We start from the raw sequence: 26,455 nt of genomic DNA on the forward strand, positions 1-26,455 counted from the left end.
TTGTTTTTATTTTTTTGAGATGGAGTCTTGCTTTGTTGCCCAGGCTGGAGTACAATGGCACAATCTCGGCTCACTGCAACCTCCGCCTCCCAGGTTTAAGTGATTCTCCTGCCTCAGCCTCCTCAGTAGCTGGGATTACAGGCGCCCACCACTACACCCGGCTAGTTTTTGTATTTTTAGTAGAGATGGGGTTTTACCATGTTGGCCAGGCTGGTCTCAAACTCCTAACCTCAAGTGATCCACCCGCATTGGCCTCCCAAAGTGCTGGGATTACAGGAATGAGCCTCCGCACCCGGCCTTGTTCTGCCCTTCTCAGAGTGGCTCCCACCCCACCTTGTTTCTCCTTTCTGTGACAGGGAAATTAGTAGGTACTGATTCACCATTCAGCCTTAGACTGTGGCTCCATGTGCCAGAGATAGCAGGAGAACAGCCTGTGGTGCCAGGAGTTGCTTCTCTGCCTCCAGCACTCATAGAACTTTATCCAATAAAACAGCCACAGCAGCAACTCACATCTGTACCATGACTTACAACTATAGACACTTTCTCATCCATAGATTCCCCAGCCAACACCCAGGACTAGGGTAAGCAGAGGGGGCAGGATTGTATGGTTCAGATGAGCCATGAGGAGCTGAGCTAGCCCTGCCCGGCACCAGTCCCTCTTCCTCTTGGAGATCTCCTTAAGGAAATGGTCACCCCTCGACCCCTGTTGCCACCTTTGCAGCCCCCAGTAGAGCATGGACTCCTTTTCTGTCCAACGTAAAAGGGGAAAAAGGAGAGGGAGCCTGGTGCAGGAGGCATCTATGAGCCATCTTTTACCACCCAGAGTTCCCTTAGCTTATGTGTAGTCATTCCTCAGAGCACTGCTTCTCAAAGAGTCTGGGAGGAGGACCAGTGTTTATATTTCCAGCCTGTCACAGACACATATCCAGACTTACCGTGCTGTGCCCGACAGCATGCAGCTGGCACTTACCATGCGTACTCAACAGCACCCAATGGGCTCACACACAGTTCAGCTGGAGGCCCACTGATGGAGTGCTTGCATGTGCTATTAACATTTCTAATTTTTTTTTTTTTTTTAAGATGGAGTCTTGCTCTGTCACCCAGGCTGGAGTGCAGTGGCACGATCTTGGCTCACTGCAACCTCCACCTCCTGGGCTCAAGCAATTCTCCTGCCTTAGCCACCCATGTAGCTGGGACTACAGGCATGTGCTACCATGCCTGGCTAATTTTTGTATTTTTAGTGGAGATGGAGTTTCACCATGTTGGCCAGGCTGGTCTCGAACTCCTGACCTCAGGTGATCCGCCCACCTCAGCCTCCCAAAGTGCTGGGATTACAGGTGTGAGCCACCACACCCAGCCAACATTTCTAACTTCTTATAATCACTGTTTGTCTATATCTGGTCCCGGACCTCCACAGTACATAGACCAGCTTTGGTCTCTACGGGGAATTTCTACCTAAAGATGGTGGTAGGAAGACTGGGAGTCAATGTGGAGAACCAGGGACAGAGGACATAAGACAATGGTAGCTGTCCGGGCGCGGTGGCTCATGCCTTGCGGTGCACTACCTGAGCGGAGTTTGTGTTGTGTATTAGAAAGTCTCTTTCCTGTGGCCTCCGTGAGCAATGCTCCAGCTGACCCTGGTGCATCTTCTTATGACCTCCTCACCGTTCCTCTCACTCCCTCCAGCTGACCCTGGTGTATCTTCTTATCACCTCCTCACCGTTCCTCTCACTCCCTCCAGCTGACCCTGGTGTATCTTCTTATCACCTCCTCACCGTTCCTCTCACTCCCTCCAGCTGACCCTGGGGCATCTTCTTATCACCTCCTCACCGTTCCTCTCACTCCCTCCACCTGACCCTGGTGTATCTTCTTATCACCTCCTCACCGTTCCTCTCACTCCCTCCAGCTGACCCTGGTACATCTTCTTATGACCTCTTCACCGTTCCTCTCACTCCCTCCAGCTGACCCTGGTACATCTTCTTATGACCTCCTCACCGTTCCTCTCACTCCCTCCACCTGACCCTGGTACATCTTCTTATGACCTCCTCACCGTTCCTCTCACTCCCTCCACCTGACCCTGGTGTATCTTCTTATCACCTCCTCACCGTTCCTCTCACTCCCTCCAGCTGACCCTGGTACATCTTCTTATCACCTCCTCACCGTTCCTCTCACTCCCTCCACCTGACCCTGGTACATCTTCTTATGACCTCCTCACCGTTCCTCTCACTCCCTCCACCTGACCCTGGTACATCTTCTTATCACCTCCTTACCGTTCCTCTCACTCCCTCCAGCTGACCCTGGTGCATCTTCTTATCACCTCCTTACCGTTCCTCTCACTCCCTCCCTGGAGATATTGGGGGATGATCATGGGGGACCCAAAGGAGAGGGAGGTCCCAGTCTGTCCTTTGCTGGCCGGGGTAGCATGATACCTACCTACCCTGCAGACTGGAAGACTGAGCAGCATCCAGAGACTCAGGCCACTGCAGCTTTCTGGGCCTCAACCCTTCACTGAGGCACCCAAAATTGCAGACTCCCCCAGCCCCAAGCTGGGAGTAAGTCCTTTTTGTACCTTGGGCTCACCTTCCTCCCCCAGAAACGATTAGGGCAATGAGCACCTGAGTGTGGAAAAGTCCTGAAAAAGTGGAAAAAGAATTTAGAAAGAAATGAGCAACCAAATTGGAACAAGTCTTAGGGCCTTGAGGAGCAGCCAGAACCCAGGCAACTGACGTGTAGCTACAGTCTGTCCCAACCCAGCCCCCAAGCACCCGCATAGACAAACAGACATACATTTCAGACCCCAGAGTGTGGGGCGCACCTAGAGGCAGTCTCTTTGCTGGTCCAGTTTGTTCTTTCAAGGCAGAATTGGGTCCTTGAGGAAGTTTGTGAAACTACAGGAGTTGCAGAGGAGATGACAAGTTGGAGTTTGGGGCCAGCATTTGTCATGGGTCTGTGGAGACCACTTCCCCCCGGAAGGACTGGCGCAGGATGACCCACCCCTAGGACTGTCTAGGAGGCGAAGAAGTGGAAAGTGGAAAGGGAGGAGCCCCTCCTCTCATCCCCACTCCCCACAGGCTTTGATTTGGAGGAAGAGGGCCAGACTCAAGCTGAGAGTACTTAAAAGGAAAGCGTCATGAGGTCACCCCAGCGGGGGCTTCTGGGGTTCTCCCACATTGGAGCCTGGGGGTCTGGCAGGACAGGGCAGGATGTGTGACCAGAGCCCTCATAAGTGGCTAGGTTTCATTCCTATGGGCTTCAGACACCAAGAGTTCAAAGTGCCCATCTGGGCCCTCCCTGGACTGGTGAGCTTGCTGGTGGGCGCTCCTGGGGTAACAGCAGATCCCTGGGAGACTTAGGGAGGGCAGGCCTTTGTGCCAAGCCAGGAGCATGGGAAACAGCTGCAGGCATCTCCCAAAAGCATCAGTGCTGTTGTTGACTCAAAAAATAATAGGTGTTCATTTGCATGGCATTTTACATACAGGTTCTATGCACTGCCTTTCATCTCCTACCACTGGCACCACCAAAGCCCCCCATGTGTCTCCTTTCCTGCCTGCCACCTCTGGGGGCCTCATGGTCTCCCCCAGACTCTCCCCAGTCTGCCCCACCACAGCCTAGCCCACCCTTGGCTTAGCCCAGCCAGAAAAACCAGCGGTTGGCCTTGCCTGGGTGTGCCCAGTCCAGGTTTGTAAGAGAGGTGTGGGCCGGTAGCCTGGCATATCTGGACCCCAATGGGCACCTCAGCTAGGGACACTCCACCTGCCCCAGTAGGGGGCTTGCCTTCCCTTCAGCTGCTTGGGCTGGAAAAAGGAACAAAAATCTAAGCCAGAGCCCAGAGAGGTACGGAAAGGAGAGGAAACTGGGTGGTTGCTATGACGATGGGGTCTCGGCGCCCAATTTGCATAGGGCGATGATTTCCATACTGCAGGGTGAATTTCCATATCCCTGCCTCAAAGCCTGTTGGGGTGGGGAGGGGGAGAGGTCATTTGAAATTCAAATGAGGATGATTAAGGTTTTCTTGAGGAGGGAAGTATGGACAAAAGGGGTTAAGCCTGCTGGCAAATGTCGGCTCCAGGGCTCCAAGTTATCAAAGGGAGGTGTGTACTTGACTGGCTCCCTTCCCACCCCATCTCCGCGGGCCCCCGGAGAGCTGGGGGTGGTTGGAGGAGTCTGCGCTGGGCTGGGAGTAATAACTTCTGCCTCACAGGAGAGCCGGTTGGGTCTCTGTCCCTTCCTGCGCCTGGGCTCCATTTAGCCCCTGGGTGTCCTGAGGACATCTGAGTTCATGGGAAGGACCACTGAGTGAGTTCTGGGGCTGAGTTCATGCCTTCCTCCCTCTGGTGACCTTGGATTGATCATCTCAGTTTGTCTCTTAGCGAGACTGGGGAATAATCCCTGCACTTTCTTGTTTGGCCGAGGAAGTGCGAGGACAGATGGATTCTGGACTCATCTTTATCATGAACCTGCGACCTCACCTGAGTTACCGTCCCTCTTTGGGCCCGAGTTTGTGCATAAGATGAAGGGTCTGAATCTGAGGGTCTCTAAAACAACTTCCAGCTTTGAGATACTGGGATCTGTGAACACACTCTAATCCTTTCACACACCAGTTAGTATTTGTAAGGCTCTTTGAGCAGTGTGAATTGCTGCACCCCTGAGTGTCTCTCATGTGTTAAGAAGGGCTCCTCTGCTCTGACCTTGGGGTAGTTACTTAAAGGCTATCTGCTCAGTTTCTTCCTTTATAAAACAGGGGTAATGATAGTCTCTACCTCACAGTGCTGCTGTGAGGATTACACGAGTCAACATTTGTAAAGCACTTAGAAGAGCGCCTGCCGGATGATAATGCTATTTGCTATTATTAGTATCAGGAGGACAAAGTGTCCACATGGTGGGTGCTGTGACTACCAGCCACTCCAGGGAGCCTCAGTTAGGAATATGGCCTGTTTCCCGGGAAGGCTTGCCTATGAATTCACTTGTGGTCAGCACACTGTTGTGTCCACACACATCCAGGACTCTCGAGTTGGAAGCATGCTTCAGTGACTGTCACCCGACAAGAAGCCCACTCTGCCACCTAGGGAGATGCATCTGTCACATTAACCCACTGTGGGCTCCTCGTGCTGATCCTAACTCAAGTTTGTCTTTGCTTCTTAGGAAGTAGGAACATGGCAGGAAGAAGGGGAGGGAGCTGGTGGAAGCACCTCCTCCTCCCAGGACCCAGTGCTAAGAGATGGGGCAGATTCACTGAGACTAGATGTTATAGTTCCAGAAGACCTAAAAGTCCTTTTTTCCCCTTGAGTTTCTGCAGCAACTTCATATGAGGTTTCTTTTGGAGATACCATGGTGTAGTACGGACAGCCTTTGCTGGTAGACAGATGTGGGTTTGAGTCTCTACTCAGTGATTTATTAATCAGTAACCTTAGGCGAAGTAATTAACCATTCTGAGCCTCAAGTTTCCTCATCTGTAAAATGGGGATAATAAGAACACCCACTCATAGGGTAGTTGTGAGGATTAAATACTGTCATGTGTATAAAATGTTTACTACAAAGCTTGGTGCGTTGTAAATGCTCAATAAATGTCAGCTACTAATTAATCCTTATTATTTGAAAACAGTGTTCTGCTGCCAAAATGTTTGAAAATTCTCTGATCTTGTCCTATTTTCCTATTTTATAGGGGAGGAGACCGGGGTCAGAGAAGGGGGATTATTTTCCCAAGGTCACAGCAGGAGTTCAAGACCCACGTTACCTTAGGACCCTCTCCCTGCCCCAGAAACAGGTCCTCTGTCCTTTGCTTTTGTTTTGTTCCATTCTGCTCTTTTGTTCTTTCCTTGGACAAAGATTCCCTCTCACTACCACCCTTCCCTCAGAAGGGGCCCAGCACCAGCTGACCTGCTGCTGCCATGTCTCGGGGTCACCATACCCTTCGATTCTCACTTTCAGGGGCTCTCTGTGACCCTGGCCTGGGGTCCCATGGCTCTAGCCTCTCACTGGCTCCTCCACAAGGGTTTTTGCTCTGTTCTCAGGGCCTCTGAGCGCCCCTTTCCCCTTCACTCCAGCCCTGGGGACACCGCTCCAGAGAGGAGGGGAGAGTGTGACCCTGGCAGCATCACACCATGTCATGGAAAGGACATGGTTTCTCCACTCTCTGATAAGCCCTGACCCCACTGAGCCTCACTTTATTCAGTGGTAACACAGGATTTCTGTAATTCCGGCCCTGCAGACCTCACAGGCAGGGTGAGGATCAAATAAGAAAGGGACATGAAAGTATGCTGCAAAAGAAGGAACAACTGCATTTGAACCAGGCATTTTGGTGCAAATGAACCATGCATTTTGGTGGCCAGCACATGGACCTTGGGGCCAGAACTTGGAGATCTGAGTTCTTTCTCTCCAGCTCTGGAGCAAATGACCTTGGGCAAGTTACATAACCTCTTCCAGCTTCAGTTTCCTGATGTGTAAGACGCATTGTGAGGAATGAATGAAATGAGAGTATCTGTAGCAGTTTTCAAACGTGTGAGTTGTTTTACAAATGTGAGATCGCATCTCTAGGTGTAAGCTTTCTCACTCCACACGCACCCCTCTGAGCTGCACTGAGCACATCTTTGTGCCCGCCTGAGAGCCAGCGCCCAACCGAATCCTGCGCCTCTGGTAGCTCCCCCTGCTCTTTCCCTTCCTACCCCTTCTCACCCCCACTTTCCTCGGCCTGGGGGAGAGGACTAGGAAAGAGCCCCTTGGACTCTTACTTACCTTAAACCTCTCTGAGCCCCTTCCTCTGGCAAGGCTGGGGTAGGGCTGGAGCGGTGCTGGTCTGGAATCAATGTCAAAAGAACCCCATGGGCTGTCATGGACAGAGTCAAGTCTGGGCATTGGAGCTCAGAGATTTTGTCCCTGCATTGCTATTTGCTGGTTGCGTGACCTTTAGCACATGGCTTGTCCTTTCTGGGACTCAGTTTCCTTACCTGTAAATGGTGGGTCCAGAACTAGGAGTCTCTGGTTCCTCTCTAGCACAAAACAGCTCTGATAGAAAAACAGCGTCTGGGTGGGGCGTTTCTCTGAGATGTGTTTTTGGGTGCAACTAGAACAGAGCTCTTATTTAAATTCCTTTGAAGTTGGACTTTTACTATTTTTCCAAGGCCAGGGGACTATGAGTCAAGGTTTTGATGGGGAACTTGGATCTTCTGGCCCCGTTCCTTGCAGCAGTGGCCTGAGTGCCTGGACACTTTTTTCTGGAACCCGATGCCGTCTGCTCAGGATGCTCCTTCTGCTTAGCCCGGACCATGCTGCCACTTTGGCCCCTGGCTCCATGACTGCAGCATCAGTGTGTGGCCAACGGGATGGAATTGAGGCAAGGATCTCCTGTTGCATGGGAAGCCCAGAGGGCCCCACCTATAGCTCAGACCGAGAAGAAATGTGGATTGTATTTCCTAATGAGCAAGGAGACCTTGGTGAGGAACCTTCCCTTTCTCAAAAAATGACATGAAAAATTGCAGTGGGAAGCTGGGGGGATGCTGGGCTCCTCTATAGCAAAGGCGTGTGCAGCAGAGCCCCTCTGTGCCCTGTGGTGTGGCCCGGGCCTCCTGGTATCTGTGGGACCAGCCTGGAGAGCAGGCTTTGGGGTTTGGTTTCGTGACTGTGCATGTGAAGGAAAGTCATCAGGATGCCCTATAGGCCATATCACAAGGAAGCCCTGAGGTTGGTCATGTTGACTCTTCTCTGCGTAGAGAGGTATGAGCTTTAAACCATGAAAACTCCCCAATCCACAGACTGTCAGGGGTGGAGAGAACCTGACAGATCATCCAGTCTTGGAGTAGCAAGTGAGTGTCTTCAGGAGCACTAATTCTGGTCATCTCTAATGGTCGGTGAGCCCTGAGTTTAGGGAAGAAAAAGGGAAAGCCAGGATCCATTAGAGATGTCTGAGTTTAGGGAAGAAAAAGGGAAAGCCAGGATCCATTAGTGATGGGCATGGCTTGCACACCTACTGCGCCTTTGCATTTACTATCCACACCCTGGCTTGACCCAGGACTTCCAGCTAGTGGAGAAATAAGACTCAGACCTCCCAACTCCTAAACCAGTGCTCTTCCCACAGTCCCTCACAGGGCCTCCTGGGTCCTATTCTTCAGGTGACTTCAAGGATTGCTTTGAGGCTCCTCCTGGATATTCCCGCACTCCTAAGAAGGAATGGAGACAGCAACTTTTTGTTTTAATATAATGTTTAGAGGAAATTGAAGGCTACAGAGATTAAGCCGCTTGCCAAAGTTGAGCATGAAACAGCCTCCAAAGTGACCCTAGAACCCAGTTTACTGTGTTTTCTAGACAGAACTCTGACCATTAGGCCACACTTCCCAATTCCTTGGATGAATCTCAAGTACCAAAAAAGGTAGGCACAATGTGGGAGCATCCTGGAAGAAACTTGTTCTAGGCTGGTTTAAATGACCACGCTGGAAGCTTCTCCATTTGCTCTGGTGGCTAGCTGCTCAGGAACGCTTCCAAGGTCCTAGTAGCTGAATGGTTGCTCTCCCAGGAAGTGCCAGCAAGGTGCCAAGTGGTCCTGGAGTGTCACTGGAAGTCTTACTGGGTTATACTGGAAAGCGGAGCTGGTGAGAAGAGAATCAGAAATGGGAGAGGCTCGGCCCCATTGCCGAATGTTCTCTGCATTGTTTACCAGGCAGAAGTGAAAAATCCTGCTTGAACAGTTCTCGGGCTTCCACCTCCCTCACCCAGAGAATTGCTCCCCAGGCAAACTCACATCCCAGGGCTGCCAAAGCTATGCAAATCAGCCTTCTAGGCTGGGCTGTTGGCTGTTGGCTGTTGGCTCAGCTCAGAGGTGGGAAAGCAGGGCCCTCCTATGGGTCCCATGCCCAGCTCCTGGTGTTAGGGGCTCGGCCAGGGAGCTCAGGTCACTGTTGATCGGCGTCCACGGTGTCCACGGATGCCAAAGGGAGGAGAGGTGGAGGCAGAGGCTGCTTTTGACTTTGGGCACCTCCTCCATTAGGATCCTTGGACTTTCTCTGCAGGACTTCATTGGGTATTATGGCCATCTTGGCCTAAGGAGATTGTATTGGAATCCTGGGCCTCCCCAGAATTTTAGGGTGCCTTTTACCCTCTTGATCACTTAATTCAAATTCTGTGGACCTAAATGTTCTCATATTTAACCCAAATCCCTCCACCTGCAGCTTGGCTTCTCACTGGGAGCTGTGTGGTGCTGATGCACAGTCCTGGGCACTGTGTGGAGCAGGGATATGCTGGTGTTGGGGGGTTCAGTTGGGTCTTCGATGAGTCCTCAGATGTCTGAGGAGTTTAACTGATGCCAGAACCTTGCACGGTGACTCATTCCTGTCATCCCAGCACTTTGGGAGGCCAAGGCAGGAGGATTGCTTGAGCTCAGGAGTTCCAGGTTAGCCTGGACAACATAGTGAGACCCTGTCTTTACAGTTTTTTTTTTTTTTAAGTTAGCCAGTTGTGGTGGCACACCTGTCGTCCTAGCTACTGGGAAGGCTGAGGTGGGAGGTTCTCTTGAGCCTGGGAGGTCAAGGCTGCAGTGAGCCATGATCACACCATTGCACTCCAGCCTGGATGACAGAGTGAGACACTGTCTCAAAAAAAAGAAAAGATTCCAAGAATGGAAGAACACAGTGCATTGGGGCTGGAGACATATGTTTTGTTTTGTTTTGCCTCCCCCTGAGGATCATTCCCCGCATACCTGCATGCTTTAAAAGCTCTTTCACTTTGTGCAAGCACTTACCCTTGTTCAGGCTCAAGCTCAGTTTCCTCACCTGTAAAATAAGGTGAATAATAAAACCACATCTTCCCAAAGGCCTGGGTGGTCTTCTGCGGTCCCTCCTAGCCTTATGAGCCAGGGTGCCTAGGCATATGCCCTCTCCCACTTTCTTGCCATTGAGGCCTCCTGGCCCAGAGATTCCCGGGGGTCCATGAGAACTAAAAGAGGCCTGGAGACATCCCAGCTGTTGGCCCTTCCTGCTTGGCACAGATCTCATCTATTTGCTCCCAAGACCTCCAGATAGGGAATTCTGCCACTTCCTGTGTGAGCCCTTTGTGCCCCACCCCTCCCTTCTGTGTACTTAATCTTTTATTTGTATGCAGAATCAACAGGACCCAGGGAAAAGCAGAAGAGAGTTCTCTGGTCTTCCCTGTGCCTCTCTTTGCAGATGCTGTAGACAGTGACAAGATTCTGGGAGGGAAAGAAAAAGCCCTGGTATGTTTCAATCAAATGCATTGAATCCTAAGACTTTAACAGATGAAGGGAATTTGGGAGGTCACTTGAGATCCCCTTTGATGCTATCAAATTGCCGCATCAATTCAAACATCACTTCTGTAACAGCCCTGAAATAAGCAGCCTCCGCTGGAATATTCCTGAGGATGGGAGCTCTGTGACGCTGCAGGTTTCACTGTAAGACAGGTACACTTTTTACAAAGTTCTTCCTTATGCTGAGAGGAGGCCTGCTTCCCCACAGCTTCTACCATTGTTCTGTTCTTTGGAGCTGCAGGCTAAGCCTGCTTCACTTCCAGGCCAGTATATGGGGAGGAAGGAAAAGTCCACTGACATTTATTTCAGCACTGATTGCACCAGGCACAGGGCCAGGTGCTTTCAAATGTTCCCTCAATGAACCTTTTCAACTTTTATTTTGAAAAATTTCAGACATACAGAAAAAGGAAAAGAAACTTTAATGAACAGCCACATACCCATCATCTAGATTTAATAATGAACATCTCACCATATTTGCTTCCTCTGTTTTTCTGAAGTATTTTATTTATACATTTATTTTCAATATCTTTTTATTCTGGACATACACAAAAGGAGAGACTAATACAATGAACCCCATGCACTCATCGGCCCTTCTCAGCAACCATCAAATTCTTGCCATTCTCGTTACTGGAATATTTTCTTTTAAATTACAGACATTATAACATTTCAGTCCTAAATATGGGAATATGCATCTCTAAAACATGAAGACATTTTCCTTCTTAAGCACAATATCATTATCACACAAAACAAAATGAATCCCTCGTTTAATTCTCACGGCAATTTTGATGGTAAAGTATCTTAAAATATGCACACGAATTTTTAATCGCCTTATGTATCAGCTATGATTATTTCTATTCTTGGTTCCAGTTTGAGGTTGGTTGTTGGTATTGCTGAAAGCAGTCTTTATCAGGTTCCGCGTTGTAGCAGATGGTCTTAAAAGTGGGGCATATCTTTGTGCAATTGGACTACTTTAGCTGACTATCCAATATGAGGTAGAAAAGCGGATTTCCAGTTTACATTATTTGTCAAAATAGAATTCCCTAATAAAACTTTTGTTTTACTTTTTTATATTTTCCTATCATGGTAAAAAATGCATAACATAAAATTTACCGTCTTCACCATTACTTTTCTTTTCTTTTCTTTTTTTTTGAGACAGAGTCTTGCTCTGTTGCCCAGGCTGGAGTACAATGGCACAATCTTGGTTCACCGCAACCTCTGCCTCCTAGGTTCAAGCGATTCTCCTGCCTCAGCATCCTGAGTAGCTGAGATTACAGGCATATGCCACCACTCCTGGCTAATTTTTGTATTTTTAGTAGAGACAGGGTTTCACCACGTTGGTCAGGCTGGTCTCAAACTTCTGACCTTGTGAACCTCCTTGGCCTCCCAAAGTGCTGGGATTACAGGCATGAGCCACCGCGCCCAGCCTACCATCTTAACCATTTCTAAGCATACAGTTCCACCTCCCCTATCTTTGATTTTATATAGTTGATTTTTTTAGCCTAAATATGGGACTTTGTATTTATTCCTGTTACATTTTATCTTGTTGGTTTGGGTCTCCTGTTAGAGCCTACCAAATATTTTCTAATCCTGATTCTGTGGTCTACTTTTATGTATTGCTTTCTGCTCTCTGCTTTGAATCGCTTCCAGATTTGATCCGCATCTATCCTCTTTATTAGCCTAAGCTGTTGATTAAGGTCTAAAACCATACTCAATTTTTTTCTGTGTCACTCAATGCGTTGGATTTATTGGAAAAACTGTGTGAGTTTGGTAGTTGAGAAATCTGAGCTGTTGTCCTGGTTCAGGTTCTCTGAGGCTATGTGTGGCCTCGGGAAGCTGTTTTCCCCTCCAAGGTTACACTTCGGTGTTGGACTCTGAAAATAATGCTGCTGGCCATATGTGTTCTGTTCTGTTCTGGTTTTTCTGCAGTGGCAGCCATCTTCCAAAGACGGAGCCAGGGCTTGGAAATAGAACGTGTTCAAGGTTTCTGTGGATGGGGATGCCTGTGGTTTGTTAGGTCTGAATAGGAGGTTAGTTTATGTCACAGTTTCTCAGTGATTTGGATCTGTTAAACGTATGATCCTTCAGTACCTACTATGTGTCAGACACTGTTTTAGACACTTGGGCCACAAAGATGAACAAGATATAACAACCCTGGCCTCTGGGAGCTCACAATCTCATGAGGGAAACAGACACATAAACCACTGACTCTAAAAAACATGGTAGGCCAGGCGCGGTGGCTCAAGCCTGTAATCCCAGCACTTTGGGAGGCCGAGACGGGCGGATCATGAGGTCAGGAGATCGAGACCATCCTGGCTAACACTGTGAAACTCCGTCTCTACTAAAAAATACAAAAAACTAGCCGGGTGAGGTGGCGGGCGCCTGTAGTCCCAGCTACTCGGGAGGCTGAGGCAGGAGAATGGTGTAAACCCAGGAGGCAGAGCTTGCAGTGAGCTGAGATCTGGCCACTGCACTCCAGCCTGGGTGACAGAGTGAGACTCCGTCTCAAAAAAACAAAAAAACAAAAAACATGGTATGTGCTATAAGGGGTAAGAGCTGGGTGCAGTGGCTCATGCCTTTAATCTCAGAACTTTGCGAGGCTGAGGCTTGAGGCCCAGAGTTCAAGACCAGCCTGGGTAACATAATAAGACCTCATATCCACAAAAAAGAAAATTAAAAAATTAGCTGAGCATGGTGGCACATGACTGTAGTCCCAGCTACTCTGGAGGCTGAGGTAGGAGTATTGCTTGTGCCCAGGAGGCAGAGGTTGCAGTAAGCTGAGATCGCACCATTGCACTCCAGCCTGGAAAACAGAGTGAGACCCTGTCAATGAATGAATGAATGATACAGAAACACAGAGGAAGAAATCCTTTGTTTTCCTTTGGATAAGCTTCTTGGAGAATGACATTTAAGTTGGGTCTTGAAGGGTGAGTATTTTCTAGGTAGAAGAGGAGGAGAGAAGGGCCTTTCAGAGGGAACAGCATATGCAAAGTCCCTAACACAAGATCAGCCTCCACCTTTTGGGGGAGTAGTCTAGGGTGTCTGGAACCCAGCTCTGCAGTTTAAAAGCCTCGCCATCAGCTTATCTCACTCAATTCTCACTGTATTCCTGGGAAGGGAATGAAACAAGAATCATGACCTTGTTTTACCACTGAGGCATCAGGAAGTCCCTGCTTTGACCCAATTCACATAGTTTGGTGGCGATGGAGCTCAGGCTCAAACCCCAGTCTTCTGACTTCCAGTCCAGGACTCTTTCTAAGTATACCCTGCTGCTCCTCCACACAGCGTCTTACAGGAGTAGAAAAGTTTCTGGTGAGCGTGGACCAATATTTAACACAATATAATCATTGCATCTCCTCCTTTCCCTGGGAAAGAGGAGTACCTTCAGTACTGTTTCAAAGATGAATAAATTTCAGCATTCTAGGAATGACTGGCCAATTGCCTTAATCTGGAGCACTGGGGCCACAGCAGAGCCCCGTGAGCTAAATCACAGTCTGCAGTTCCCAGGTACCACCTTCCAGGCCTTCCTATAGGCTGGGTGGGGAGAGCTGCTCCGTGGAACAAGTCCAGTGACCACGGAAGGAAAGCAGGAACAAGCATGGCAGTAAAATGAGGGCTATGGTGATTCCTCTTCAGCCAGATCTGGAGGGAGAAGCAACAGCATCACCAGATATGAACCTAATGCTTCCATTAGACTATGTCCCTATGTCTCCGCCCAGACACATGGGCTCGGAGACATGAGGAAGGCCAAGTCTCCTAAGAAGTGCCTTACCTGAGTGCCAGAGGCTGAGCCATGTGCTACTCTCTGTCCTCCTGGAGCGCTAGGGGCCAGTCTCCCGGGAGGCCCTGGCTGGCCCCTGCACTCTAATTCTGCCCTTCAGTGTGCCTGGGAGCAAGGAAAATGAGAGATACCCCTGCAGGTAAGAATGAATTTGATGAGAAGGGGAAACTCCATCATCAGGCCCCAAGTGGACAGGTGCATCCTCAGGGTGAGATGCCTCTTGAGAAGGGGGCCACGGCAAAACTTCCAGTCAACAGAAATGGTTGATTTGTGTTGGTCAGTTTTCAAATTAATCTCTGAATTGTGCTTAGACGCCTTTTTCGTGTTATGGGTCTCACAAACAACATCATAATAGCATTTACAGAAATCAAAAGTGAAGACATTTTTTAATTGTCCGCAAACCTGATGACCCTCTCCAAGTCAAACTGTTATATAATGCTATTTTTCTTACCTTCTAGGTCTCATTCAAATGCATATTGTCTCCTTTCTTGAAAACCCCTCTCCTCTTACCCTCCAGGGCAGCATACTTGCCCCGTCTTTCTTCCATTTGACTGCCCACTGTTTCTCGGTCTCTTTTGCTGGCACCTGCTCATCATCCACCCTTGACCCTTTTTTATTCCTCATCGGGGCTCAGTTCCTTTGTGACCTCACTGGGTGCTGTGGCTTTAGCTACCACCCACTAGCTGAGGGCTACCCAATTGATACCTCCTGACCAAACACTTCTCCTGAGTCAAACTCATTTCCCCACCTCTTCTGCGACATCTAATTGGCATCTTAAACCTTGCATATCCCAAGCATAACTCTTGAGTTCTTCCCCAAGTCACCCCATTGCAGCGAGTGGCACCACCACACCTTCATCGAGGAAGCCCAAACCCTAGGAATCATCCTTGGTTCCTTTCTTTCCCCTGCCCTCCACATCCCCGCATCAGCCAGCCCTGTCTGCTGTCCACTTAAGTACATCCTGGCCCTGCTCACTGTGTCCACTGCCACCATCCTGTCCAGACTGCTGCCCTCCCACTTGGGCCATTGCAGCAGCCTCCCAGTTGGTCTCCCTTCCTCCTCTCTTACCCTTGCAGGTGTAAAGGCCTAAGTCAAATCATGTTACTCCTCTGCTCAGAACCCTCAGATTGACCCATCTTCCTTGGATTGAAAATTGCAGCCTTCATCACGACCCGACCAGCAGATCCCGTGCCAACTCTCCATCACTACTCTTCTCTCCAGCCATGCTGACCTCATTACTGTCCCTCGGCATGCAAGCCTGTCCTTGCCTCAGGACCCAGTCTTTCCATCTGAAATGATCTTTTCTCAGGCCTTCGAAGGACTGGGTCTTCACTTTGTTCAGAGAAAATGTCACCTCCCTTGAGTGGCCCTCCCCGGTCATCCTGTTTCTGATCAGCCTCAGAGACTCTCTCCAGCCTTACAGTGCCTTCTTGTTCTCCACAGTAATTATCTGTAAATGAAAGCACAGTGCATTTTTGTTTGCTTAGTTCTTTTTTATGTCTTCTCAACTAGAAAAGAAACTCCATGAGGCCAGTGACTTCCATCTTCTCCAAGATTGTATTCCCAGTGCCTGGAACAGTGCCTTGCACATAGACTGTGCTTAGTAAATACTTGTTGAATTATTGAATGTGTTCTTTTGTCAAGTTTTTGAACATTACTCCTTATTAACCCAATGTCACAACATCACAATATCACAAAGGGATTTTTTTTTTTTTAAGATAAAAGCAATTTTACGTTCATCTACCCCTTTCAACACAACTATTGTGGCTGTGGGTCCTTCCCGTCTTTAGCTCCCTTAGCAGATCTTTTTTTTTTTTCTTTTTTCTTTTAGACAGAGTTTCACTCTGTCACCCAGGCTGGAGTGCAGTCATGCGATCTCGGCTCACTGCAACCTCCGCCTCCAGGGTTCAAGCGATTCTCCTGCCTCACCCTCCCGAGTAGCTGGAACTACAGGTGCCCACCACCACGCCTGGCTAAGTTTTGTATTTTTAGTAGAGGCGGGGTTTCACCATATTGGCCAGGCTGGTCTCAAACTCCTGACCTCAAATGATCCACTCACCTGGGATTAAAGGCTTGAGCCACTGCGCCCAGCTCCCCTAGCAGATCTTATATATCATCATAGCTGATCTCAAAACCAGGCTTTGCTCAGAGATCATTTTGCATCTCACCTCTTCCTCTTTCTCAGGACCCCACCGCTCTTCATCCTCTGCTCCCACCTTGCCAGCCCACCTGCTCTCAGAGATGCGTCATGACTTCATGACCACACAGGAAAGGGTTGCATTTGCCCATGGTTGTTTAGGACACAGCTGAGGAAAAGGGGTTAAAGCTCCAGGGAATTCTCTTAGACCTTATTCATTCATCTCTCAGGTGTTTCTTGAGCCTCTGATCCATGTTAGGAACTGTGGTCATTTTGTGGCCACTGAGGACAAAAAAAAAAAAAAATGGGTGTCACTGTCCAGCTCTCAAGGAATTCATAGACTAGCAGGAGAAGGAAACATACTAAGAGGGAGTAACACAATGAGGGCCACGCAACCAGTAGACAGGCGTCCCAGATTCCAGAGGGGAGAGGGACTGACTCTATGCAAGGAAGGGAGCGGTGCACAGAGACACGGTAACGTGAGCGCGTGGTTTGTTAGGACGCAAGTGGTACTTTGTGTGGCTGGGGCTCACGGTACCTGGGAGAAAAAGTAAGATAGGATTGTCAGTGGCATAAGAGCAGAAAAGGTAGGTAGGAGATAGGACATATGGGGAATTCCACGTTGTGCCAAGGAATCTGGACTTTATTCCAAAGCTATCTTGAGAGCTTTGAATTTGTTTACTCATTTGCTCAACCAATGTATTTTGAGCTCATTTTATATATATATACACATACACACACACACACACATTCTGCATATTATATATATGCATATTGTATATATGCATATTAATATATATGTATATGTGCATGTGCTGCACGGTGCTGGGCTTTGAGTGTACTGTATTTAATAAATGACTATTTTCCTTGCTGTTATAGAACCAGTAATACGGGAGGCCCAAAGGAAGGTTGTGCGGCAGCTCCAGTCCTGGAGAGCTATGTGAATAGGAAGTTTTATTTTAGCAAAGAGTGAAAACAATTCTGCTAATAATAGGTATATGTTTAAGCAAATCATGGTATATCCATATAATGTAATATTATATAACCATTAAAAATGATATTTATAAGCATAGAAGCATTTATGATGTTCCTTAATAGCACAGGAGAAATATTTATGATGCTCACTGGAAAAAGTGGGATAAAAGTCTATACAGAGTGGTATATATCCATGAAGAGAAACAATTATAAACAAGATCATAAAATATGCAAAAATATTAATTATGACTTCCTCTTGGTAGGGTGATTTTTCCACTACTTTAGACTTTTTCTGAACCAAAATCTTTGCTTTTCTTCCTCTTTTTTATTTATGCATTTATTTATTTTTTGAGACAGGGTCTCATTCTGTTACCCAGGCTGGGGTGCAGTGGCACGATCAGGGCTCGCTGCAGCCTCTACCTCCTGGGCTGAAGCCATCCTCCTGCCTACAGGCATGTGTCATTATGCCTGGCTAATTTGTTTTGTATTTTTAGTAGCAATGGAGTCTCACTGTGTTGCCCAGGCTGGCTTGAACTCCTGAGCTCAAGTGATCCTCCTGCCTTGGCCTCCCAAAGTGCTGGGATTATAGGCGTGAGCCACTGTGCCCGGCCACCGAAAGATATTTCTATTAAGCACATGTTTACTTTTTCAACCCAACATTTATGGTAAAAGTTGAGGGTGTGAAAAAACAAGAAAGACAGCTGTTTAGCTGACATACTTTAGGTGTTACCTCTCCTGAAGGGCTGGGCTAGTGGCATGACTTCTGTCCTAGGGGGTCCTTTGGGATCCATGCTGGTCTCTTCTTGGTCCCTTGGTCCCTGGAGGGATGTAGCAGCTTCCATCTGAGGGGGAAGCCCGGGCATAGAAGCGTGCGGTGGAGTGAGCTCTCCGGTTGGCACGGCCAGCTGTCCTCCCCACAGACTCTGATCGGCTGTGCGACCTCAGACCAGTCAGCCTCTCCTCCAAGGTGACCCTTTACCCGGCTATCATCACCCCAGAGGAGACTTTCCAAAGATGTTTCCAGGAAACAGGTTGAGGAGGAGGATCCCAGCCACAAGAGAAGCAGGTGCTCTTTTTCAAAATAGAGCCACATGTGTCTCAACATCCTAGTTTTTTTCGAACCTTCAGCCTCTTCGAAACCTGCTACCAACTAATATACATATATTTTTATCTTTTCTAGGAAATGATCGAAATGGCCTAGATTTCAACAGGCAGGTAAGAACTTGGGTCAGAAAGAAACATTTATACTATCAATTTTGGGCATCACCTATACTATCTGGTATGGAGGAAGACAAGATTAAGTACAGTTTGGGGGTGTTTATTCATAAACACCAAGCTTTCAGGATCAAAGGACCCTGAGACCAACCTCCCACCCCAACCCATGAGCCAGTGTTGGGGTCTCTTCAGTACCCTCTCAAAAAAGGGCTAACAAATGGAGCACCTGTTCAGGGTGAACTTTCTGCCAGATGTGCTACAGAAATCTAAGGCAACAGCTCTTTTCCTGTCAATGCGTAGCCCGAGTTGCCTCTTGGGTGAGGGTTTGCATGAATTGACTGTGTACAGAGGAATTTATGGAGCCACAAAGGATGAGGTGCCTGGATTGCCACAGAGAATTCCTGATTTAAAGTAAGAAGCTAGAGAACATAACAGGAAACAGACAGGCAGAAACAGCTCAAAAAAGAGCAGGTAACCAGGCTCGGGGGCAACATAGACATGCGTCTGGTGCCTTGCAAGGAAACCAAGTTGAATGAGGTTAGATTTAGTTAGGAAGGGCTTTGGGCAGAAGAAGGTGGTATTGGAAAGATCGCAGGACAGATGGATGTACATCTGTAAAGAGAAGGGGGAAGCCGAGGGAGAGGACTTGCCCTTGAGGTTGGAGGCTGATGGGAAGATGGCGGGGTAGGAGGTAGGACGGGGTGTGATGTCAGAAGCAGATGGTGGGAGTGGGAGAGTTTGTTGGGAGGAGAAAGGCTAAGCTGGAGCCAAGCAGGGAGCAGTAATGGGAAGTCCTAGAGTGAGGGAGGCGTGTGAGAATTAAACACAAAGTTAGAAAGCCTGGGTTTTCGTTCCATTTCTGCCACTAACTAGGTGTATAACCTTGATCAAGTAATTTAATATTTTTGGTCTGAGTTTTCTCAACTGAAAAATTAATTCATTCCATAAATTTGGCAATGGGGGAGTACTTGCACTATGCCAGGTATGGGAACACAAAATTAGGGCATGATCTCTGCCTTGAAGGAGCTCAAAGTCTAGTATAAGGACAGGGTGGAATGTCTTTAGAGAGAGGGAGAGGGAGAAACTGACTCTTAAGTGGATAATTACAATACAACCTCACTTATGTTTTACTAGAGGTATGGAAAAAGCATAAAATCAAATAGAAATAGGAACAGTTAATTCTTCCCAGAAGCTCAGAGCAGGCTTCATGGAGGAGGTGATATCTGAGTCTGTCTCTGAAGGATGAGTAGGAATTTTTAGTCAGAGAAGAGTGACATAGAAAGGGAGATGGCAAGAAGGAAGGGAAAGGGGTGCATTGGATTATCATGAGGATTCCTCCCCTAGATTCTGATATCCTGAGTCTAGATTTAGATGGAAGTCTAGGATGGGGGCTGGAGATCAAATGCAGACATAGGTTCTTCTCCTCCTTTATCTACAGAGTGATTTGAAGTCACTGTTTTGTTTTTAAGACAGGCTATCACTCTGTTGCCCAGGCTGGAGTGCAGTGGTGCAATCGCAGCTCACTGCAACCTTGACCTCTGGGGCTCAACCAATCCTCCCACCTCAGCCTCCCAAGTAGCTGAGATCACAGTATGCACCACCATGCTTGGCTAATTTTCTGTGTTTTTTGTAGAGATGGGGTTTTGCCACCTTGCCCAGGCTGGTCTTGAACTCCTGGGCTCAAGCAATCCTCTCTCCTCAGCCCGCCAAACTGCTGGGATTACAGGTGTGAGCCACAGTGCCTGGCCTGAAGTCAGTATTAACATTTCCTAAAAGGCTGTTAATTCTGGGTACATTCTTCGCAGTCAGAGAGAAGCATAATGTTGAGTCCTGAGCCAGCACCTTTTAGGCAGGCAAATTCTGCAGTTTTATTCATCAGGAAGGCTGGGGAGTTTGCTAACAAATGAAAGCCAGCTACCCTCCCTTTACACCTGAGACCTAAAACAGAGGTAGGCTCCAATTAAAGAGAGATCTAAGTTAGCTACAGAGAGGAAGGACTTCCAGCCAACGCAGTTTATTAAAAACTACCAAGGGAGGGAGACTGTAGAGTCAGCATCTCACTCAAGGTCTTTAAATGTGAGACAGGTTCTTATCTCAGAGATAGTTTGGCCAGGTTTGCTTCAAGGGCAGGAAAATGGAGGAGATTCCCAAGGATTCTGTCATCCTGATGGATTCTGTGATCCTGATCCTAAACAGGTTGGGATGTGGCCCGGGCCCTGTGCTTTCTGCCCTGAGGACTCAGGATTCCCCAGCCCAGGGCCCACCTCTCCTGGCCCCAGCCCCTTGGATGAGATGCATGGGGAGGAGCCTCTTCCATACCAAGACATGGCAAGGCCAGCCTTGCTGGGAGGTGGCCAGCTTCACAGGCCCCATGGGCTTAGCCGCCCATGTGATTTGTCGGAAGCTTGAGACACACTTGTGCTGGAGAGAAGGATGAGGGCAGCCCCTCTGACCCTGGGAGGCCCCTGACCCTTGGAACATCTTTGGGGTGTGGTTTCCCCACCAGGTGGCTGCTGCTGGGAGTGGGCCTTGCTGGAGTTTGTTTCCCTTGGATGAGCCTTGTGGGGTGGGTTGTCCCCTCCCTCTTCTGGGAGGGGTTTGGATTCTCATCACTGACAAGAACAGACATGACAGATCTTTCCTTTAAAGAGGGTGGAGGGAATTTTGGAGGAAGAGACACTCTGCCCGGTCACGCTCATTTACACACTCAGGCTAGAGCTCTCCTCTGCTCACACTCACGCCAGCTCACCTGCAGGCCAGTGGGTGGGCACCCAGGACTTCCTAGGCCCCCGCTTGAGGGTCACACCCTCACACTTCACAGCAAGGGAAGCAAACTAAAACTTGCTGACCGCCAGGCTCGGGGCAAGGCGCTCCTGGCACTGAATCTCCTTTAATTCTCACTCTAAACCAGTGAGGTGGGTGATACAATCCTCATTTCACAAGTGAGAAAACTGCCTCCCAGGCAGCCCCGTCTTTTTCAGAGAAGGATTTGAAAGATTAAATAACCTGATGAAGGTCACACAATTGGTTGACTGGCTGAGCCAAGATTTGAACCCATATCTCTTTGACTCCAAAGTCCATTTTTCCCATGAGGCCTTGCTGCACCTGCCCTGCTCCCTGCATCCACACATCATTCCTGGGGAGAGGCCTGGGAGCCAGACATTGAGTGTGACCTCACCATGACTAACTGGGAGAAAATGGGAGGTAGAGGGAGTGGGGAGGGGAAGAATGAATGGTTGTGTAGGAGCAGCCTCTGCATCTGACACAGACAAGGGATTGGCAGACACAGGGGAGCAGAGAAAGAGCCACTGCCCTGGGTGAAGCTCCTGTTGCAAGGCCCCAGGCCAGTTGGTACAGCCAGATTCTGGGTAAACCACAGTCCTGAAGTTGCATGAGCAAGGAACGCTCATGGCTCATCGGGAAGTTTCCACACTGAGCCTGTTAACTTCCTGGTCCCAGGAAGGCAGACTGAGTCTGTCTGGGGGATACGTGTGGGAAGGTCAAGGGACCCAGAAACAAGGCCAACCCTCCATCCCCAGGACAGATGAGATAGACTTGAGAAGCAACAGGCTAAGGCCCTGGATAGGGACTCAGAAGTCCTGAGTTCCGGTGCTGTCTGTCCCTCACTAGTTGCTGCCTTATACAAACCTCTTCTTTCTGGGGTTCTGTTTCCTGATGAATAAAATGGAGCGGCTTGGCTGAGATGCTGCCTGAGGCCCCAAACAGTCTGCATGTGACGGTGTCATTACTTATCTCTTGCCATATTTTGGCTGATTATTTGGACTCTTCCACTCGATTTTCATTTTATTTTATTTTTCCATTGAAGAGAAATGAGGAAGAACGTCACCTTTGAGCTGTAGAGAGTGAGGGGAAATACGTCACATGGACTTTTCCCAGCCTTTATGACTGTATGTGAGCCAGTGAAAAGAATCATTTGAAATCTAGAGGCTGAAACAGAAGGACCCAGTAGGCTGGATCTGGGACCGTCCATTCAACCTTTGAATATGCAGCCATTCTTAAGCACTGGATAGAGAGGTGTCCATTGTAAGAAGATAAATTGCAAAGATGTGTTCTGTGAGAGACAGGAGAATGCTAAACTTTACCGAAGGATATTACAGAAGAGATGGTGTCTGAAGTGGGTGGTGAGGGAAGAGTAGGGCTTCGACTAGCAGAGAGGGTTGGCAAGAATATTCCAGGCCTAGGGGATAGTGAGTTGTCTCCCTTGGCAGGTTAGGCCAAGCTATGAAGATGTCGAATGCCTAGCGAAGAAGTCTGGGGCTTGTTCTGTGGGCAGTAACGAGCTACTAGGTGTTCTCAAGCATGACTAGTTTCGTTTACTAGAAGAGCATTGGAGGGGAGTGTGGGTGAGAAGGGAAGGGAGGATGAGTGACAAACTGATGCAAGAGAGGCCGAGTGGAATGCTGCTGTAGCCAGAAATGCGAAGGACACAGACAGAGCAAGAAAGTTGCGCACACAGGCCAGGCGCAGTGGCTCACACCTGTAATCCCAACACTTAGGGAGGCCTAGGCGGGTGGATCACCTGAGGTCAGGAGTTTAAGACCAGCGTGGCCAACATGGCAAAACTCCATCTCTACTAAAAATACAAAAATTAGCTGGGCGTGGTGGCAGGTGCCTGTAATCCCAGCTACTCGGGAGGCTGAGGCAGGGAGAATTGCTTGAATCTGGGAGGTGGAGGTTGTAGTGAATTGAGATCGTGCCACTACACTCCAGCCTGGATGACAGAGTGAGAATCTATCTCAAAAAAACGAGAGAGAAAGAGAGGGAGAGAGAGAGAGAAAAAAAAGAAAGGAAAGAAAGGAAAGAAGGAGGGAAGGAAGGAAGGAAGAAAGGAAGGATGGAAGGAAGGAAGGAAGGAAGGAAGGAAGGAAGGAAGGAAGGAAGGAAGGAAGGAAGGAAGGAAGGAAGGTTGGTTAGTTATTTAGCACTCTGGGAGGCCGAGATGGGTGGATCACAGGAGATCGAGACCATCCTGGCTAACACGGTGAAACCCTGTCTCTACTAAAAAATACAAAAACCTAGCCGGGCGAGGTGGCGGGCACCTGTAGTCCCAGTTACTCGGGAGGCTGAGGCAGGAGAATGGCATAAACCCGGGAGGTGGAGCTTGCAGTGAGCTGAGATCCGGCCACTGCACTCCAGCCTGGGTGAAAGAGCGAGATTCTGTCTCAAAAAAAAAAGAAAAGAAAAAAAGAAAGTTATGTACACAAACATAGTGCCTGGCTGCCTGGCTCCAGCACTACCTGACCATGTGACCTTGAGCAAGTTCTCCAATCTCCATGTGCCTCAATGCCTTCATCTGTAAAGTGGGGAGGATAGTGATATCTGTCTCACAGGGTTATTGTGAGGGTCAAATGATGTGTATGTACCTCTTAGACAAGTATCTTGAACGTATATACTGTATATTTGCTATTATTATTATAATTTCAGTAGGCATGGAGAGACCCAGCTTTAAGAGATAATTCTGAGATAAGATCAGGAAGATTTTGGTGACAGATTGGGCATGGACAGCAAAGAAGAGGGATGAGTTAAACATGGCTGAGAATTCTAGCTTGGGATGCTGAACCTTGGTAGGACCACAACCCATCATCAAGAAGACAGGAGGTGGAACAAACTTATCCAGATGATGGGAGGAGAAGGAAGGGCAGAGAATGAGCTCTGGGCTCCCAGTGCATGGCAAGAAATTTGGATCTGGAGCTCAGGAGACAGGCAGGACTGAAGATGTGTATTAGGGAGTTGCCACTGAATCATATTACATGGAGTGATGAGAGGGAACGGGGTTACCTGGGGAGGATGTGCAGAGTGGGAAGAGGACCAAGGACAGACCTGGAGAAGGGCACTTAAAGGACAGGCTGAGTGGATGTCTATACATGAAACTAGGAAGGAAGGTTAAAGGGACAGGAGGGGAACCACGCTCACCAAGGAGAGATGTTCATGAAGGTGGGGAGAGCCAACAGTATCAGAGCACATGGGGCAACACAGTAGAGTCTGAAGCCTAAAAGTTGGCTAGGAACTTGGCAGCCAGGCAAGCAAGGATAGCCTTCACCTGGTGTCGGTCTGGTCCACAGTGAGAGTGGATGTCAAGCTTGCTGCAGCTGAGGGGTGAGTAGGAGTTAAGGAAATGATGGAGACTTGGATTGTAGAATTCCCTTTCGAGGAATAGGGTGATAAAGAGATGGAAGTGTTGGCTTAAGATGGAGGCCGTGTGAAGAGAAGGCTTTTGTGGAGGGAGGGGACTTGAGTGAGTGTGGCCTGGGAGAGCTAGGAAAGGCAGTGCAGGAGAAAGGAAAGAGGGGCCTGGTAGTGGCAGTGGGAGGACCCCAGTGGAGGGCTCTTCTGAGAGGGAAGGAGGGTTGAGTGCCCAGGGCACAGCGGTCCTCGCCTGGAGTCTCTCCACTCCATTTCCTGCTCTTTGGGCCAACAGCTAACTTCAGAAGAACACTGGGAGGTAGAATTGGATTAAAGGGGATTGGGGGTTCCAAAATGACAAGTGCATACCTAGGAGGCCTCACACCTGCTCTGTTCTGGTAACTTCTGGAACCCTCATCATCCGGGGCCATGGGTTTCCACCAGGCAGATCAGGACAGTGTTTTGTGTGTGCTGTTGAGCATTGTGTGGCTTGAAGACCTCCCAAAAGTCCTGTGAGGCCAGAAGAGAGTCTGAAGCAAGTTGGCAGCTGGGCTTGTCCCTACGTTTCCTGCCCCAAGAGCTGAGAATCAGTGGCCTGGGGTTTCCTCTCAGCCCCACACTTGCCAGCATTCTAAGCTCACCTGCACGAATGGCTCTCCCATGCCTGTTTCTGGACACTTGCGCCAGCTAGTTCTGAAGAGTTGCCCCGGTGTGCCCTAGTGTAGCATTTAGTTTTAAGTCAACTGGGATTTTCCATCATTGTTTTCTTGAATGTGACCAACCAAGTACCACGGTTCTCTGGCTGCTCCTAGTACAAATTGATTTGTAATTAATTGGCTCAATGGGGCATCTTCTTTAAAATCAACAAGATTCAGGTACGGAAAGTTTCTGAGAACTCAGAATGATGGAGAGTCTTCTTCAGGGAGGCCAATGAGGGAGACACAGGGACAGCAGTGCCAAGCCCTGGAGCTGGCAATGGAGGGTCTGCAGTGATGGCAAAGTAAGTACTCACCCCCAGGAGCAGCCTCAGGACAGTAGGCTGCAAAGCCACTGAGCCTGAGAGAGCAAGGGAGGGAATGAATAGGCCGTGTTGGGTTGTTTAGTTCCACAAACCTGCACTTAGCTGATTATTGGGAAGACGGAGAAGAGTACATCACAGTCCCTGCCCACAGGAGCTCCCAGCCCAGTAGGGAAGATGTAGGGTCTGCCACAGAGAGGGAGGCCACTGCACTACACTCGTGTCAGTGGGGCTGGTTCAGAGAGCCTAAGAAAGCCATGCCAGGAGAATAGAGCCTCAGGGTAGTACGTCCAATATGCAGGAGGGGGGCTCCGAGACTTCCTTGGGAGGATGAGAACTGAGGGCTGAAAGACTCTTGTTCCCCTGAGGATTGCTTGCTTCTGCTCCAGGATCCAGCTTCCAGTCCTGTACTTCCTGGTGGATGCAAGATTTGGGGTTGGTGGGGCGAGGCAGGGCGGGGCAGGCTAAGAAAGAGAAGAGGATGAGGAGCTAACAAGCCACATTTTGCTCAACCTTAAGCAGTACAGCCAGGTTTACAGGGTCAGTCTGTAATACCCTCTCTCTCCCCTCCAAAATATCAAAACAGAAATTTCAATGCAGGAGCCTGACAGATAGAGCTATGTTGGAGATATGGTTTTGATGCCTGGCCACAACGGGCTTTCTAAGACCTCACTGTAGAATTAAACACATCCACCAGGCATAGATAGAGCCGGCAGAAAACAGACATAAAAGCACCCTCCTGGCCAGGTGCAGTGGCTCACACCTGAAATCCCAGCACTTTGGGAGGCTGAGGTGGGTGGATCGCCTGAGGTCAGGAGTTCAAGACCATCCTGGCCAACATGGTGAAACCCCATCTCTACAAAAAATATAAAATACAAAAATATGCATTTTTACTAAAAAATGCTAAAATACAAAAAATACAAAATACAAAAATAAAAA

General features: G+C 48.8%; 1 protein-coding gene across 8 annotated transcripts in view; it reads left to right on the forward strand.

Moving 5' to 3' along the window:
• POU2F3 (POU class 2 homeobox 3) overlaps positions 1-26,455 on the forward strand; it is an 89,923-nt gene that overhangs the window by 13,161 nt on the left and 50,307 nt on the right. For 6 of the 8 annotated variants that reach the window (XM_077964526.1, XM_077964532.1, XM_077964529.1 and 3 more), the window contains one exon: positions 18,320-18,354. The exons of the other annotated variants lie outside the window; for them this stretch is intronic. In XM_077964526.1, coding sequence (XP_077820652.1) covers positions 18,320-18,354 — 35 coding nt within the window. The remainder of the gene's footprint in view (positions 1-18,319; positions 18,355-26,455) is intronic. 8 annotated transcript variants of the gene reach the window in all.

Source organism: Macaca mulatta, chromosome 14 (genome assembly GCF_049350105.2).
Source record: "Macaca mulatta isolate MMU2019108-1 chromosome 14, T2T-MMU8v2.0, whole genome shotgun sequence".
Classification (NCBI taxonomy): domain Eukaryota; kingdom Metazoa; phylum Chordata; class Mammalia; order Primates; family Cercopithecidae; genus Macaca; species Macaca mulatta.